The sequence below is a fragment of the Martes martes genome, assembly GCF_963455335.1.
Source record: "Martes martes genome assembly, chromosome: 4".
In the NCBI taxonomy this organism is placed as follows: Eukaryota; Metazoa; Chordata; class Mammalia; order Carnivora; family Mustelidae; genus Martes; species Martes martes.
In genome coordinates this window covers 66242747-66258883 of record NC_137891.1, presented here as the reverse complement: position 1 = coordinate 66258883, position 16137 = coordinate 66242747, and the positions used below count along the sequence as shown (strand labels likewise).

Sequence of the window (16137 nt, the reverse complement as noted above, 5' to 3'; positions counted from 1 at the left end):
TAGCAGAAGAAATGGGTTCAACATATGCTGGAAAAGAACAGTGAGAAGCTCATAACTGAATGCATAGTTCTTGCAGACTTGTAAGCATATGAGCGGAACCCTGCAAGGGACATTTGTTACATTTTCACTTGGCAGAGAACTTTTATTTCCCTCTACTATCCAATCTAAGCTTAATTTTTAAAAAATTTGTTATTGAAGCATACCATACATACATACAGGAGAGTGCACCAAGAGAGAGCTTGGATTTATATGAACCTAAACACATCCATAAAATTAGCACCCAAGGCCAGAAATTAAGCATTGTAGTATCCCAGAAGCCTCCTTCCTCAAGGCTCCTTTCAACAACCCTCCCACCCAGGGCAACCACTACCTTCTAATAGCATACACTATTTTTGCCTGTTTTTGTACTTTTATAGAAATGAAATCTTATACTCTGCACTCCTCTGTGCCTTATACTTAATTTCAAAGAATCAATCCAAATCTCAGATGATTAAATGAATCCCAGCTCAACATTGTACTGTGTATTTGGACAAGTCTCTTAACCTAAGTCTGTGTCCATATCCACAAAAGTGGATTATACCAATGTTTACCTGATAGTCAGGAGGATTAAATGACATGCTTGTGACTGGCACATGGCCCCAGCTGCTACACTGTACCCAGACTTTTAGACTATGAACTTCTGGGTGCTACAAGACCCCTGGATGGTGCTAGCCCAACCACTTCTTCATAGTAAACGGGGAAAAGAAATCCACACTATCTAGGAGTGACCAAATTCTCAAATGAGCTTCTACCAATACGAGGAAACCTGGTTACTTGATCCATCTCATTTTTCGGCCTAAGGAAAATAGATGCTATTTCTGTTACATACTTAATCATATCCCCTTCTAGAATATCAGCTTCCTTAAGGGATGGGTCATGTCCTATTTACCACAGTATCCTCAATACTTACCACCAGGTACTGTAAGCACTTGGTTAAGTATCAGTTGCTAGTTGAATGAATAAATAAATGCTAACTGTACTAGGGATTAGGAAATTATGTCAGAATTTGATCCAGTCTTCGGGAGGGAGACAAACAATGAAAAAGACTCTTAATCTCACAAAACAAACTGGGGGTTGCCAGAGGTAGGGGGTAGGGAGAGGGTGGTGGGGTTATGGACATTGGGGAAGGTATGTGCTATGGTGAGTGCTGTGAAGTGTGTAAACCTGGTGATTCACAGACCTGTACCCCTGGGGCTAATAATACATTATATGTTAATTTTTTTTAAAAAGAATTTTATCCAATCTTGAAGTACGGTTAACAAAACTGCAGTAGTAAAATCACAGTAAAGTCAATCTCCCTCCCTCTTTCCCTGTGCTGGCCAGGAAAATCCACTCAAACCGAGCACATTCTGTAGTTGGAACTTGAATAAGCACATCAGATCTGAGACCTTCAGAAATAAGGGCAGTATAGTACACTGCTTTTAATACTGAGTTTGCTCAAATGCAACAGCTTTTAACAAACATATTGATGCCAACACACTAAAAAGTTTTCAGAAACATTCTCTTGACAACATATGTCAGCCATGAGTAATTTTTTTCCTGGTACACTTTATCTTGGTTTTCTACTGATAATATTTCACATATTATTGACTATCTAATTATTAAAAAAAAAAAGCCAGAGAAGGGGAAAGTATAAAGTTCCAATGGAATTTCACTTGATTCATTTTACCTTACACTACTTAATTAAATTTTCACTTCTCACAGAGTGGTAAGTACCTCTTCAAAAACTACCATCTGTTTTTCAATATAATTAAGGGTCTGATTGGCTGGCAAGTCTATCACTCTATAGCTTCATAAACCAAGCAGGAAATTACATGGTTAAAAAAGAAGATGAAAGACTTTAACAAAGTAATAGTTTATTGACTATAAGGCAAAACTCATTTTGTATGGATAACTAAGAAGCCAAAGCTATTTCTAATCAATCTGTTGTGTAAATTATGGCTATTATTCTCATAGTCATGATGAATTTTTAAAAATTCTTTCAATATTTACCGAGATTTTCTAAGCACCATGCTAGACAAGGAGCTATAAATAGCAGTCCCCACTCTTCAAAACAAGTCTAGTGGGAAAGTTTTATGGAAGCACTAGGGTAATCAGGCAATGATTCACAGATCTGTGCCATCAAGGATGAGTAAAATTTTAACAGGCTAAGGAGACAAAAACAAAACAATCATGCAGAAGAAACACTACAAACACAGGCACGGAGGTAGAAGCATGCACATCTGTGTTCTTGAAGAGCCAAGTCACCAGGTCTAGGTTAGGAAGTGAAGTAGAATTATTTTTATTTAGGCAACAGACAACTACAGAAGGTCTTTGAACAGAAGAGATGTGATCAATCTATGTGGTTTTTGTATCTCTTTCCTTATGCTTTCACAGAAGAGAATGTACCTCGTCCTCTTAGCAGTTGTATTTCATACTGTAAATTCAGAGACTGACATTTCACTTTCATGTGTCAGTCTTGCACTGAGATAAGCATTCTACTGAAGGGTAAACTATCAGATTTCTAAGCCTAGAAAGCTAAAGGTAAAATCTAAATGGTGATGAATTCACTGAGGCAATATAATACTGCACAGACCTGACTGGGTGACCATTTGGCCTTGCAGGTAACACCCTGATGAGAAAAACATGCAGCCTATAATACTATATCCAGCTAGACTATCACTGAAAATAGAAGGAGAGATAAAAAGAGATAAAAAGCTTCCAGGACAAACAAAAACTAAAAGAATTTGCAAACACCAAACCAGTCCTACAGGAAATATTGAAAGGACTCCTCTAAGCAAAGAGAGAGCCTAAAAGTAGTAGACCAGAAAAGAACAGAGGCAATATACAATAACAGTCACCTTACAGGCAATACAATGGTACTAAAGTCATATCTTTCAATAGTTACCCTGAATGTAAATGGGCTAAATGCCCCAATCAAAAGACACAGGGTATCAGAATGGCTAAAAAAACAAAACCCATTAATATGCTGTCTACAAGAAACTCATTTTAGACCCAAAGACACTTCCAGATTTATAGTGAGGGGGTGGAAAATAATTTACCATGCTAATGGACCTCAAAAGAAAGCTGGGGTGGCAATCCTTGTATCAGATAAATTAGATTTTAAGCCAAAGACTATAATAAGAGATGAAGGATACTATATCATACTCAAAGGGTCTGTCCAACAAGAAGTATTATTTAAAATCTAACAATTTTAAATATCTATGCCCTTAACATGGGAGCAGCCAACTATATAAACCAATTAATAACAAAATCAAAGAAACACATCAACAATAATACAATAATAGTAGGGGACTTTAACAACCCCCCCTCACTAAAATGGATCATCCAAGCAAAAGATCAACAAGGAAATAAAGGCCTTAAATGACACACCGGACCAGATGGACATCACAGATATTTTTGGAACATTCCATCCCAAAGCAACAGAATACACATTCTTCTCAAGTGCACACAGAACATTCTCCAGAATAGATCACATCCTGGGTCACAAATCAGGTCTCAACTAGTACCAAAAGATTGGGATTATTCCCTGAATATTTTCAAAACACAATGCTCTCAAGCTAGAACTCAGTTACAAGAGGAAAGTTGGAAAGAACTAAATACATGGAGGCTAAAGAGCATCCTACTAAAGAATGAATGGGTCGACCAGGAAAATTAAAGAGAATAAAAAAAAATTCATGGAAACAAATGATAATGAAAACACAATTGTTTAAAATCTGTGGGACACAGCAAAGGCGGTCCTGAGAGGAAAGTATATAGCAATACAAGCCTTTCTCAAGAAACAAGAAAGGTCTCAAGTATACACCTAACCCTACACCTGAAGGAGCTGGAGAAAGAACAGCAAAGAAAGCCTAAACCCAGTAGGAGAAGAGAAATTATAAAGATCAGAGCAGAAATCAATGAAATAGAAACCAAAAGAACAGTAGAACAAATTCACGAATCTAGGAGCTTATTCTTTGAAAGAATTAATAAGATTGATAAACCCCTGTTCAAAGAATAAATAATCTAATCAAGAAATGGGCAGAAGACATTAACAGATATTTCTCCAAAGAAGACATCCTGATGGCCAACAGACACATGAAAAAGTGTTCCACATCACTCGGCATCAGGGAAATATAAATCAAAACCACAATGAGATACCACCTCACACCAGTCAGAATAGCTAAAATTAACAAGTCAGGAAATGACAGATGTTGGAGAGGATGCAGAGAAAGGGGAACCCTCCTACACTGTTGGTGGGAATGCAAGCTGGTGCAGCCACTCTGAAAAACAGTATGAAGGTTCCTCAAAAAGTTGCAAATAGAGCTACCCTATGACCCAGCAATCACATTACTGGGTATTTACCCTAAAGATGCAAATGTAGTGATCCGAAGGGGCAGGTGCACCCGAATGTTAATAGCAGCAATGTCCACAATAGCCAAACTATGGGAAGAACCTAGATGTCCATCAACAGATGAATGGATAAAGAAGATGTGGTGTCTATATATAATGGAATACTATGCAGGCATCAAAAGAAATGAACTCTTGCCATTTGCAACGATGTGGATGGAACTAGAGGGTACTATGCTGAGCAAAATAAGTCAATCAGTGAAAGACAATTATCATATGATCTTCCTGATATGAGGAATTTGAGAGGCAGAGTGGGGGGTTTGGGGGATAGGGAAGGAAAAAATGAAACAAGATGGGATCGGGAGGAGACAAACCATAAGAGACTCTTAATCTCATGAAACAAACAGGATTGCTAGGGGAAGGGGGCGTATGGAGAGGGTGACTGGGTTATGGACACTGGGGAAGGTATGTGAATTGTAAGTGCTTCGAAGTGTGTAAGCCTGACAATTCACAGACCTGTACCCCTCAGGCAAACAATACATTATATGTTAATAACAATAATAAATACATTTTTTTAAAAAAGAGGAGTTATATGGAAATATTTAAAAGCAGTTGAAAATATGGCTCTGAAAGAGACTGTGTAAGTATTTCCACTTCTTGATAAGGAGGTCAGGTTGTGTTAACAGATAAAATCACCTGTATATGTAGAACTAAAGGGGAAAAAAAAGTCTAAGAACAGAATGTTGGGTTAAGTCCTTAACAGTTCAATCAATACCATAAAACAAAACCAAAGTGAAACAAGGAATGCCAAGTCAGCTTGTACACAGATGCTTTATTATGGATGTTAATAGTCAACATTGTATGCAAGATTCTCTTACAATGGAAAGTTTTCCCATACATCAAAAAACTCAGTTTAGTCAGGGTAATTGCTGTATTAATGTGAAAACCTTACAACGAAATGCAGTATTATATATGTGTAGTCAGTTTCCATGCAAGTATGGCTGCTACATGTATGTCTGGCATTTTTATAACATACTGAAAGAAATTCAAATGAACACAACAGTATATAGGTGACTTAAGATGCCTGACATGTTTAAGATTAAAACTCTTCTTGCAAAAAGCAACAAAGCAGTTAACTAAAGGATTCAACCAATACCAGCCCAAATATGTACTATGTCCAATAAGCCCAGGCTTATCTGCAATATATTATACTTGGGATAATTTAATGCTCAAGAAAAATTATGTTTTAAAAAAATATAGCTCTTCCAAGATATACTTTGGTGACTGGAAACTATGTACATCCAAACCAGCTAAGGGCTTTGGGCTACATTAAAACAAACAAACAAACAAACGAACAAAAACGATTATGTGCTATTAGTTCAAAGTAACTGAAATTGAAATGATCCAGTATGATTTTGCTACAATCATTGGTTTTATAAAGTGATATTTCTGTGAGAAGTTCACTAATTAGGAAGCAATCAACAGACTTAACAAAACACGCGAAGAAGATTCAAATTGGCTCATCTATTTGTTATCAACAAGGCATAATCTTGGTACCATACATTTTCTTCACTTCCCACTACATATAATATGCAAAAATGAGCAAGTGGATTTAAATAGCTTAAAACCCTTTTAGGTCTACTGTTCAAGAGCTAGGCGTTAAAATACTTAGTATTACCATTTCTATTAACGTAAAACATCAGAAAATCTTAAGCTGTCTTTGTTTTAAGGCATAGTATTTTAGCATTTGCAAGAATTTGCCTGGTAATGGTTGATTCCATTAAGTTAACTTGAGAACTTGCCATCATTTGCTTTTTACCTTTTCACACAGTGCAAGTCGTGGTGGCTCTTTCCTTCTCTCATAGCAGCAAGCCGATTCTGCTATTTTCTATAGCAGCATACTTCAGGAGTGGAGAGGGAGAGAGTGTGTCAATTATAAATAATTACAACTACAGTGTACAATTCTATTTGCCTGTCAGTGTTTAAGTTGACAGCACACCATTATATGTCTCAAAAAAAAAGTACATAAAATCTCTACACAAAAGCAAATAAAGACATTCTTTCAAAAAGAAATAAGTGCAAACACCTAAAACAGGCAACTGAAGCAACTGTTGTAACCTGTAGAGAAACACAAAACATTTATAAAAGGACAAAATATTTTTATAAATAAAAAATAATGTTCTCTACTTCTGAAACACTGAGTAAATACAATAAACTTCTAAGTGCAGACTGTTTTTAGGGACCCAAGTACCATATTATTTGTTTAAACAAAATGCAAAAATTTCAAACACATATACAAATCACCAGATTAATTTATATGACCCCCCCATATAATTTAAAAAGAAAATATTAAATTATTATTTAGTACTTTTTAGAACTACTTTATAACCAACATGATTTAAAGGGCATAGTGCAATATTTAGGTAGATGTGACATACAGTGTAGATACTGTATTCTTTGCAGCTATAACTTACTACTGTTTCATATTTCATACTTAAACATCAAAATTGTTCTTTATGTTAGCTGTAAATAACAGGAAACAACACTGGCTTCTAGATACCCTGTATAGGTATAAATATCTACATTTAAGCTTTAAAAATGAAAATAAATTATAAAAAGACTTTCCAATTTACAAAGTCTTCTTGCTCCTACATACTGTACAATACATTCAACAAAACTCTCAGCTCTTCTGAGATTTATGAAGAAAATACTGACTCTTTACTAATAAGGAAAAAAACCTTTATCAATGCTTTTTTAGTACTATGCTCAAATAAATACATTTAACACTGTAGTTAATTTTATTGTTTTTGAAAAATACCAAAAATTAGTAGTGCAACTTTCTCTCCTCCTTTTCAATTTCTTTCCACTGTATTTCTTTGTAAATGGTAGCCTAAGTCAATCAGCACGTAGGCAAAAGTACTTCATAAAACCATGTGTGCTTCCCATACATAGACTAATTACAGAAATCACACATACTCATAACCTATCTGTAACAAAACTGCAGCATCAAGAGTAGGAACATACATCTTCTGAAGAAAATATGTGAGAATTTACTTTTAGGATATTTATAACATTCTAACACAGTTTTCCCATCTTGTTCTTTTAAAAACAATTTTTAAAAATCTCATCTCTTAAAAAATTAACTATGAAATTACCAACCCCTTACTTAAGTGGCTGGGCATCATGCCTGCCCAATATGAAAAAAGATGCAAACCGTTTTAGGGTTATATTAAAACTTTAAAAACAATTAATTGACAAAAATTTCATTGCAACCTAATTTAGTATAGAATACAGTAAAAGTAGGGCATTTCATCAATTTTAATAACAATTACAGTATGAGAGCTCTTGAAGTACTGCTGGTAGCTGTGTAGGTGCTCAAATATCTTCTTGCTTGTTCAGTCATGATAAGTTGGTCTTCCGTCTTCCCATAAACCACTGTTTCCCATTCACAGTTTGACTATGAAGGAAACATTAATAGTGATGTGAAGATTACTAAAATAACTATCCATTCCACTTTACACTTTTAAGTCAATTATTTCAACTGAATGGATATTTAATGATAAATAATCACCGTAAACAGTTTTGATGATGGCACTGTGATACTTCTTATTAAACAACATTTTAAAAATACATACTGAAATATTTATGGTCAATTTTTTTAAGTCCATCTTTTTCTCTTTTTTTAATTAATTAATTTTTATTTTTAAAGGTCCATCTTTTTTAACTACCTACATTGTTCATAGACCTGTGGAGGCAATTAAAAATTCTCTGCCCACAACCCCCACAATTCAAATCAGTCTTAACACAGAAAGAAATGTCAAGTCTTTATTGCTTCAAAATTTTGCTAAGGATTTAAAGAGAGGATGTAATGTCAAAAAATGAGCCAAGAATGCTTTATGTTTTGCAAATTAGGAAATATATTCATAATACAAGGTCAAGTTTGTGTTTGCTTCCTTGGTTTTCTTCCTTTATTATAAAGATTACTACATTATAGGTATGACCTGCTACATAATGTATTTTCCTGAAAAGTTCTGTGTTGAACACTGGGAAATCAAACCATTTAAAATGGACTAAGAGAATGTGCTACATGGCTCTTTGAAGGGCAGCAGCTAAAGACAGAGATGAGGTGGCAACGTCTGATTGCCAAAGATGTTTTCAAGGACTGCTTAAATGTCAGGAATGCTAGTGCTGCAGTCACTGTGGTATTAAAGAGGATAACTTCTTCCTCAATGAACTCTCAAACTAGCTGGGTTGAATTCTTAAGATAACGTAGTAAAAAATCTTCCAGTCTTCATTTACAGGGACATAATGGCTGCATAGCAACAGAAAAAAAGAATTTGGTTTTATAACTTCTGAGCCAAAAAGTTCACTGGAAACAACTGTACCAACAAAATCAAGCTGAAACTGCTTCCAACCACTTACCCTTTCAAGATAGCAATTAGAGCTACACATATTTGTTACAGAAGAGATGCCAGAAGGAGACTTAGGTATCTTTAGTTTAAAAATGAAATCGTGTTTAAGAAATCACCAGAAGAGACTCTGGCTACAAATTCAATTGTTTAATTTATATGTGCTCTGATGAATGAGTCTCTCAAAAACCCAAATTTAGTTTGAGTGACAGAATAATGATGAATGTTTAGTTACTGTTATAGTCAGTTTTGAATCTAAAAAGAAAAGGTATAATTTGTGATCAGTAAGTCCAAAATGATAACTGAATAAACAACAACAAAAATCACTAAAAGAAACTTATAAATTCATACCTGAAGGTTCTTTTCCAATGTGACAACTTTAGAAGTGTTAGGGTTTGGTTTCTTTTTATTAAGTGTATATGTTTTGTTGGTTGAGTTTATATCTTGTTTTTCAGGAGTCAAGTTGCACCTATTGTCATGTATTTCCAATAATGGTATCATTAATAAAGATGTTGTAAATATATTTTCTGACTAAGAGAGAAAAAAGAAAGAGGAAAATAACCAATTCAAAAATGGAGACAAATAGAGGGACTACTGAGTAAGTGGTGGTGGAAGCCCTGTTCATTTCCCTCCAAGAAAGCTTTTGGCTCCAATGAAATTCTAGTAATGTAGTAAAATTAAATATTTCAGAAATTAACCAAAGATAAATATTGAAATTTAAAGTTTTGAGAACTACCATTTTTTGACATACATAAGAGAGTGAACTCCTCTCAAAACAAAACAAATATAAAAAGCAAGAAAGTAAATAAAATATTCTCTACAGTTAGTAGTTTCTTTCTGAAGTAAGCAATATGAATACTAAAGGAAACTCTTTATCAATCTCTAATGAACTAACCACACAATGAGTAAGAAACAAGAACCAGCAGGACTTAAAGCAATCATCTTAACAACAAAAAAATTCTTTACAAACCTGCATGTCTGAAATGTCTTCAGTCAATAGTTGAGTACCTGGTTCTTCTTTTTCCCAATTATCTAAGACTAGTGATTTTCTGACTTTCTTTACAGAAGCTGTATGCTAGAATGAATAATTTACAACAGAAACATTATGGTAAAGTCACTTTTATTTTTAAAATAAAGACTTTTATTAACAATAATATTGAAAGATTACCTCCTGTTTGCAGCTTTTGTAAGCAGGTTCATCTTCCTCTTTGAGGAATATATCTGTTCCAGTTTCTTCTTTTAAAACTTCCCGAATATCTTCTTCCAAGAAGGCAAGTGGCTGTGACTAAATTGTTTTTAAGAGAGTTATTAAAGAGTCTTTTATAGCAATTTCCTTTTCCCCCATGTATACATTTTTAATACTTTTTCATTATTGGCATAATTTTCTCCCTGTCCCTGTAGATACCTAAGTTGAATGAATTAACTAATGGCAAAATTTTATGGCAAAAATAATACTGCACATTGCAAGCACTGAATGTAGTGTGGCACTTTGTTCACTCTAGGCTTCACTCTAGGCTTCCTCCTCCTGGGGAACCTACTGTAGCTCCTGCTTCAATCAGGAGCCTTAGAATTAAACAGATAAGAGATTATTTCCCAAATATTTTTATATAAAAATAGGAAAAATAAGAAGTAAAGAACAAATTGGGACTACACTAGTTCTCCTTATTCTACTTTTATTATGCTTATTATATTGTAATTACTAGTTAACACGTTTCTCTTACCACTAAATGTGTGAGCTACTTAAGAGCAGTGAGCACATCTTTTTCATTTTTGTGTATATCTCTGTACATCTAGCCTCAAGCTTGGAGCTGAGATAGTGTTCAAGAAGTAGTATGTGGTGTGTCTATGTGGGTATTAGAAAGAATCTTGAGTATGGGCTGAATAGTGAAATAGTCTCAAAATATTATTTACCTAGCTTCCAATCAAATATCTAGGTCTACCATCTAAGTCAGAAAAATGGTTGGTTTGTTTTAGAAAGAGAGAGCGCACACATGTGGGGCGTGGAGCATAGGGAAAGGGAGAGAGAGAACCATAAGCAGGCTCCATGCACAGACCAACTGGGGGTTCAACCTCATGATCCTGAAACCATGACCTAAGCCAAAATCAAGAGCTAGATGCCCAACTGACTGAGCCACCCAGGTGCCCCCGGGAAAAATGTTTTTAATTATATCAAATGACACCTACCATACCCCAGATCTGCTTTAAAAAAAAAAAAAATTAATCAAAGTGCCACTAAATAAAAAACAAACTGACAGCACAGAATGACCAGCAGCTTAGATTACCAGTCAGCAAAACTAGGGAGAATAACATTTATATATAAATGAAATTTCACAGCACTTACAAAAGCTTTAATAATGGAAAGAGAATTTTTCAAGTGCTTGCATCTACAGCATGAGACATGCAGGAATTATATCAGTATTTCCATGTAATGCTCCAAGAGCTTTTGTTTTAAGGATTATATTTCACAAAGAACATTGATTAGGTACTCTTTAAAAAAAAAAATCTATGATTTGTTTCTCCCTCATAAGAATACAAATGTCCTAGAGAAATGCCTAAGACACATGAATTCATTCACTACCAAGAATTATTCTTTTTTTTCCTTAAGATTTTATTTATTTATTTGAAAGAGATAGAAAGCACAAGTAGGCAGAGCAGCAGGCAGAGGGAAAGCGAGAAGCAGGCAGGCTCTCCACTGAGCAGGGAGTCCAATGCGGGACTTGATCCCAGGACCCCAGGATCATGACCTGAGCCGAAGGCAGACACTTAACCGACTGAGCCACCCAGGCATCCAAGAATTATTCTCTTAATTGTCCTAATGTGACAAAGAAAAGTACTACTGTACTTAACATTTGTGTTTGATACTACCAAAATTTAGATTTATATTTAAAGAATTTTCAGAGTTTTTAGTCTTTTGAATGATCTTCAGCAAACATTAGAAAAGTCAATGTTTATTAAGAAAACAACAGATACTTGGGCGCCTGGGTGGCTCAGTCATTAAGCGGCTGCCTTCTGCTCAGGTCATGATCCCAGGGTCCTGTGATCCAGTTCTGCATGGGGAATCCTTTGCTCAGTGGGGAGCCTGCTTCTCCCTCTGCCTGCTGCTCTCCCTGCTTGTGCTCGCTCTCTCTCTCTGACAAATAAAGAAATAAAATTTAAAAAAAAAAAAAAAGAAAACTAAATGGTTAGCATATTGTAGGTACTTAGTAAATAATAACTGGAGAAGGAACAGGAGGAATGAAAAGTGAAAAGTGAGCTTCCTGCAAACAAATGTATGAACATATGGATATTTTAGAAAATTACTAAATCATTATTTTCTTTTTATCTTAAATTGCTGATGAAAATAATCTGTTTTAGCAATGGATAAATTCTTCCAAATGAGAACAAACTGCCAGGGACTTGAGGTCACTTAAAACCTGATTTCTCATGTGCTATTATTAAAGTAACAATTTTTTTTCAATTTATATGCTGAACAAATGACCCTGAGGCACTGTAGAATTCTTAAATGCCTTCAAATCACTGTTTATTTGTCTATCTCCCAATTAGGTACACACTCCTAAGAAAACAGACAACATATCTGACAGGTTCAACATTACATCCCCAAAGCCTAGTGCAGTGCCTGATACCTATTAGCTTGTTGAAATAATGATGCATTTTAAATGAATGGCAAAACACTGAAACAGATTAGTCTAATCAATTAGGTAATTCCATACAGTGGAATATAATACAAATATTAAAAATTATGAGATACATATATACACATTAACTTAAAAAAATTACAAGATAGTACATAAAGTGTGATCTCACTTTCGTTATGTGTACATGCACAAATAAAAGTCCAGACAGCTAAAAAGAATATAATTGTTCACAGCAGTCTAAGGCGCTAGGGGACAAAAAAATTTCATCAATCCTACTATGTACGCTCTAACCAATATTTTCAAAAGAGGGAAAAGAGCAGAAGACTTGAGGGTATGACATTCCTTTTGGTAGAAAACTCATTAAATCAAGTAGATTAGAATTAATTAATCTTGTCAAAATATGACTAAAAATAGAGGAAATAACTAAACTCGCCTAGAAGTGACCAATATTTTAAAAATATTTTATTTTTAATGAACCTAACTTGTCAGAGATCTGTATCTACCTAGAATTAGAATGCCCATAGTTTTCATCTAACATATTTCAAAGTTGACTATATATCTAAAAGCACAGATAACACTTTCTACCTCCATTTATGAACTACTATTGCTACCATGATTAATCATCGCAGCAAGAAAGTACATGATCTTTGAAACTTAGCACCAATCCCTTTATTTCACCTATCTTGTTAATCTCCAGAAATAACCCTCTGGGATGTGTTTTATGATCTCCATTGAATAGAAGAGTAAACTGAACTTTAAAGAGGTATCCTGATCAATTAGTCATAAATATTATTAGGAAAGTGCTTATGTATATCAAAATATTAAAATTACTTTATTCTACTGCAGGTATCCACCACAGAAATTACTAAAAGGTGGGTTTTAATATTAAGGAAAGGGTTCAACTGACACTTGATTTGCTTTCTCTATGTGACTTAATGTAAAAAAGTATGAATACCAAACAAGCCAAGCAAAGGTTTATTTACAAGTCAAGGGAAAGGATTCATACAACAAATTCAAATTTATAAATCAAGAAATAAGCTTTTTACTAATTTCAGTGAACATCTTTTCAAAATGTAAAAAAATCAAAGATAAAGATCAAAAAAATTTTTATTAAGATCAGGATATTTCTTAAAAATAAGGAGAATATACATACCACAATTTTAAGAGGTCCGTATTTTTTCTCTTGAGCAGCAAGCGCATTCTTAAAAGGCGTAGGAGTTCTTGGTGTGGTACCCAATATAGATCTTCTAATAGTAGGTGTTCTAAACCTAGCCAATCATTTAGATATTTGTATTACAGTCAAAATTTGATTCTATAAGAGTTAAGGAAGGCAAACCCATGATAAAAGCATACACTAAACTTTTCTAGCATACATGTTTTATTTAAACATTCCAGGACTATTTTATAGTAGCTTGCCTAAACTAATTCTTGCTCCAATCAATCATCTTAAAATAGAAAAAGACAAATGTAGAAAAAAATACTAAAAATGTTATTTTGCTTCATATCCAAGTTTTCCATGACCTGTAGCTGGTTTTCAGTCTGTAGGAATGAAACATAAGGTTATGATCTTTTTTTTCAATTCTAAGGCCTATATGAATAGGGATTAGGATAAATGGATGAAAGCTTTTTTTAAACAAAGTCATTTTTATTATTATTTATAGGTAACCCTATGCTCAATGTGGGGCTTCTAGTGACAACCCCAAGATCAAGACTCTCCTGCTCCACTGACTGAGCCAGCCAAGCACCTCATTAATCTAAAATTGTGCTTCCCATTTTCTCACTTACCCTACATTTTCCTTTTGATCTTTGGGGGTTGTTTCCTTGTGAAGAGGAGTTGTAATGAGAACTTTCTGCCCACAAATAGGGGTTGATGTAAATGAAGGATTTTCTATATTAATTTGTTCATTTCCAGGGCATGTGTTGAAAAACTAAAAAAGAGCATTTAAAGACAATTTCTAGAATGTTAAAATCCCTACAGAAATATTAAACTGATAGGATTTTCAAAGATATTTTCAAATATAAGATATTTCTCCATTCCTTCTAGAAAAGAATTAATAATATTTCATTTACATTCCACTTCAGGAAAATTAAGCTCCATGAGGGCAGAAATTTTAATGTTGCTTATCACTGCTTCCCCAGCTCTTTTAAGTGTTTAGCATATAATAGGCATTCAATAAATAGTTGCTTAACAAATATTCGAAAGTTACAAAACACAGTAAGATAATTTTATAACTGTATTATCAAATAAAAATCTATAGAAACCATAAATAGCTGCTATGTTAAATTTAACAGTTTCACGTAACAGTGTAACTGGAAAAAAGTTTTATTATTTTATTAATATGCAATCTTAGGTATCTTTTTCTTGAGAATTCTTTGAATTCTGAAAATAATAATGCTTTGCTGATAATATAGCTCTCTCAAAAATTTGCTACAGAATTGCTATCAAGAATCCATTTTCTAGGGGCGCCTGGGTGGCTCAGTCATTAAGCGTCTGCCTTCAGCTCAGGTCATGATCCCAGGGTTCTGGGATCAAGTCCCACATCAGGCTGCCTACTCTGCGAGGCTCCTGCTTCTCCCTCTCCCACTCCCCCTGCTTGTGTTCCCTCTCTCTCTCTCTCTCTCTCTGTCAAATAAATAAATAAATAAATCTTAAAAAAAAAAAAAAGGAATCCATTTTCTAAAGGACACAATTTACTCATTGAATCTTAACTTACATATAATCATGAAATACCGATTGACTTTTGTAGCCAATGGAATAGAAACAGTGGTAGGAAGAAGTGGAAATTACGTTAAGGCTACTTGGGGGTTTTTTGTTTATGTTTTCGTTTTTATTTATTTATTTATCTGACAGAGCAAGAGGGATCACAACTAGGCAGAGAGGCAGACAGAGAGAGAGGGGGAAGCAGGCTCCCGACCAAGCAGAGAGCCTGATGCTTGGCTGATCCCAGGACCCTGAGACAATGACCTGAGCCAAAGGCAGAGGCTTAACCCTCTGAGCTACCCAGGCCTACCACGTTAAGGCTACTTGTAACTGGAATGAATCCTAGCTCTAACACTTCCAACTCCTAATATTTACAATACACTTAGCCATAAAATTAGTAGTCAAATGTTCTCAAAACCCTGCCATGGTGTCCATCAGTTATAGGATAAAATTCAAGCTCTTTACTCTCAGATACAAGGTCTTTACTATCATGCCTCAACCTTCTCCGCTACTTTCCCTTAGGATTTATATTTCAACAAAAATTGCTAGTGTTACAAACTCCAAAAACAGAAAATTACTAGTGTGCCCAACCCAGTTTCACCTTCCTCAGGATGCTTTGTAACTCTGAGAGCTGGGGTGGTATCAGAAAATGCAACTATTCAAACTATAGTCTGTGTAAATGGCATCCCCTGAAGCACAGGGGAAATAATTTTCAGAGAACAAGTGTTTATGTACAGTCAGATTCTCCAACTTCTTAGCATCAAAGCACATCTCCAATAATATCCCAGCACTTCCAAGTTTATTTGACCATTAAATTTCCTTCTTTTTCCATAAAACTTTTTTTTTTTTTTAAAGATTTTTGTTCATTTACTTGACGGACGGAGATTACAAGTAGGCAGAGAAGCAGGCAGAGAGAGAGGAGGAAGCAGGCTCCCTGCTGAGCAGAGAGCCCGATGTGGGGCTCGATCCCAGGACTCTGGGATCATGACCCAAGCCGAAGGCAGAGACTTTAACACACTGAGCC

The 16137-nt window shown here is 34.8% G+C and overlaps 1 protein-coding gene across 1 annotated transcript in view; it reads right to left on the bottom strand.

Annotated features, from left to right (window-relative positions):
• Positions 1-7150: 7150 nt before the first annotated feature.
• The window catches only part of MYBL1 (MYB proto-oncogene like 1), a 37513-nt gene continuing 28526 nt past the window's right edge, over positions 7151-16137 (bottom strand). The window contains exons 11-16 of the mRNA XM_080801140.1: positions 14198-14340; positions 13566-13680; positions 9946-10062; positions 9748-9852; positions 9129-9308; positions 7151-7825 (exon numbers count right to left, since the gene is read on the bottom strand). Coding sequence (XP_080657266.1) covers positions 7697-7825; positions 9129-9308; positions 9748-9852; positions 9946-10062; positions 13566-13680; positions 14198-14340 — 789 coding nt within the window. The 3' untranslated portion in view covers positions 7151-7696. The remainder of the gene's footprint in view (positions 7826-9128; positions 9309-9747; positions 9853-9945; positions 10063-13565; positions 13681-14197; positions 14341-16137) is intronic.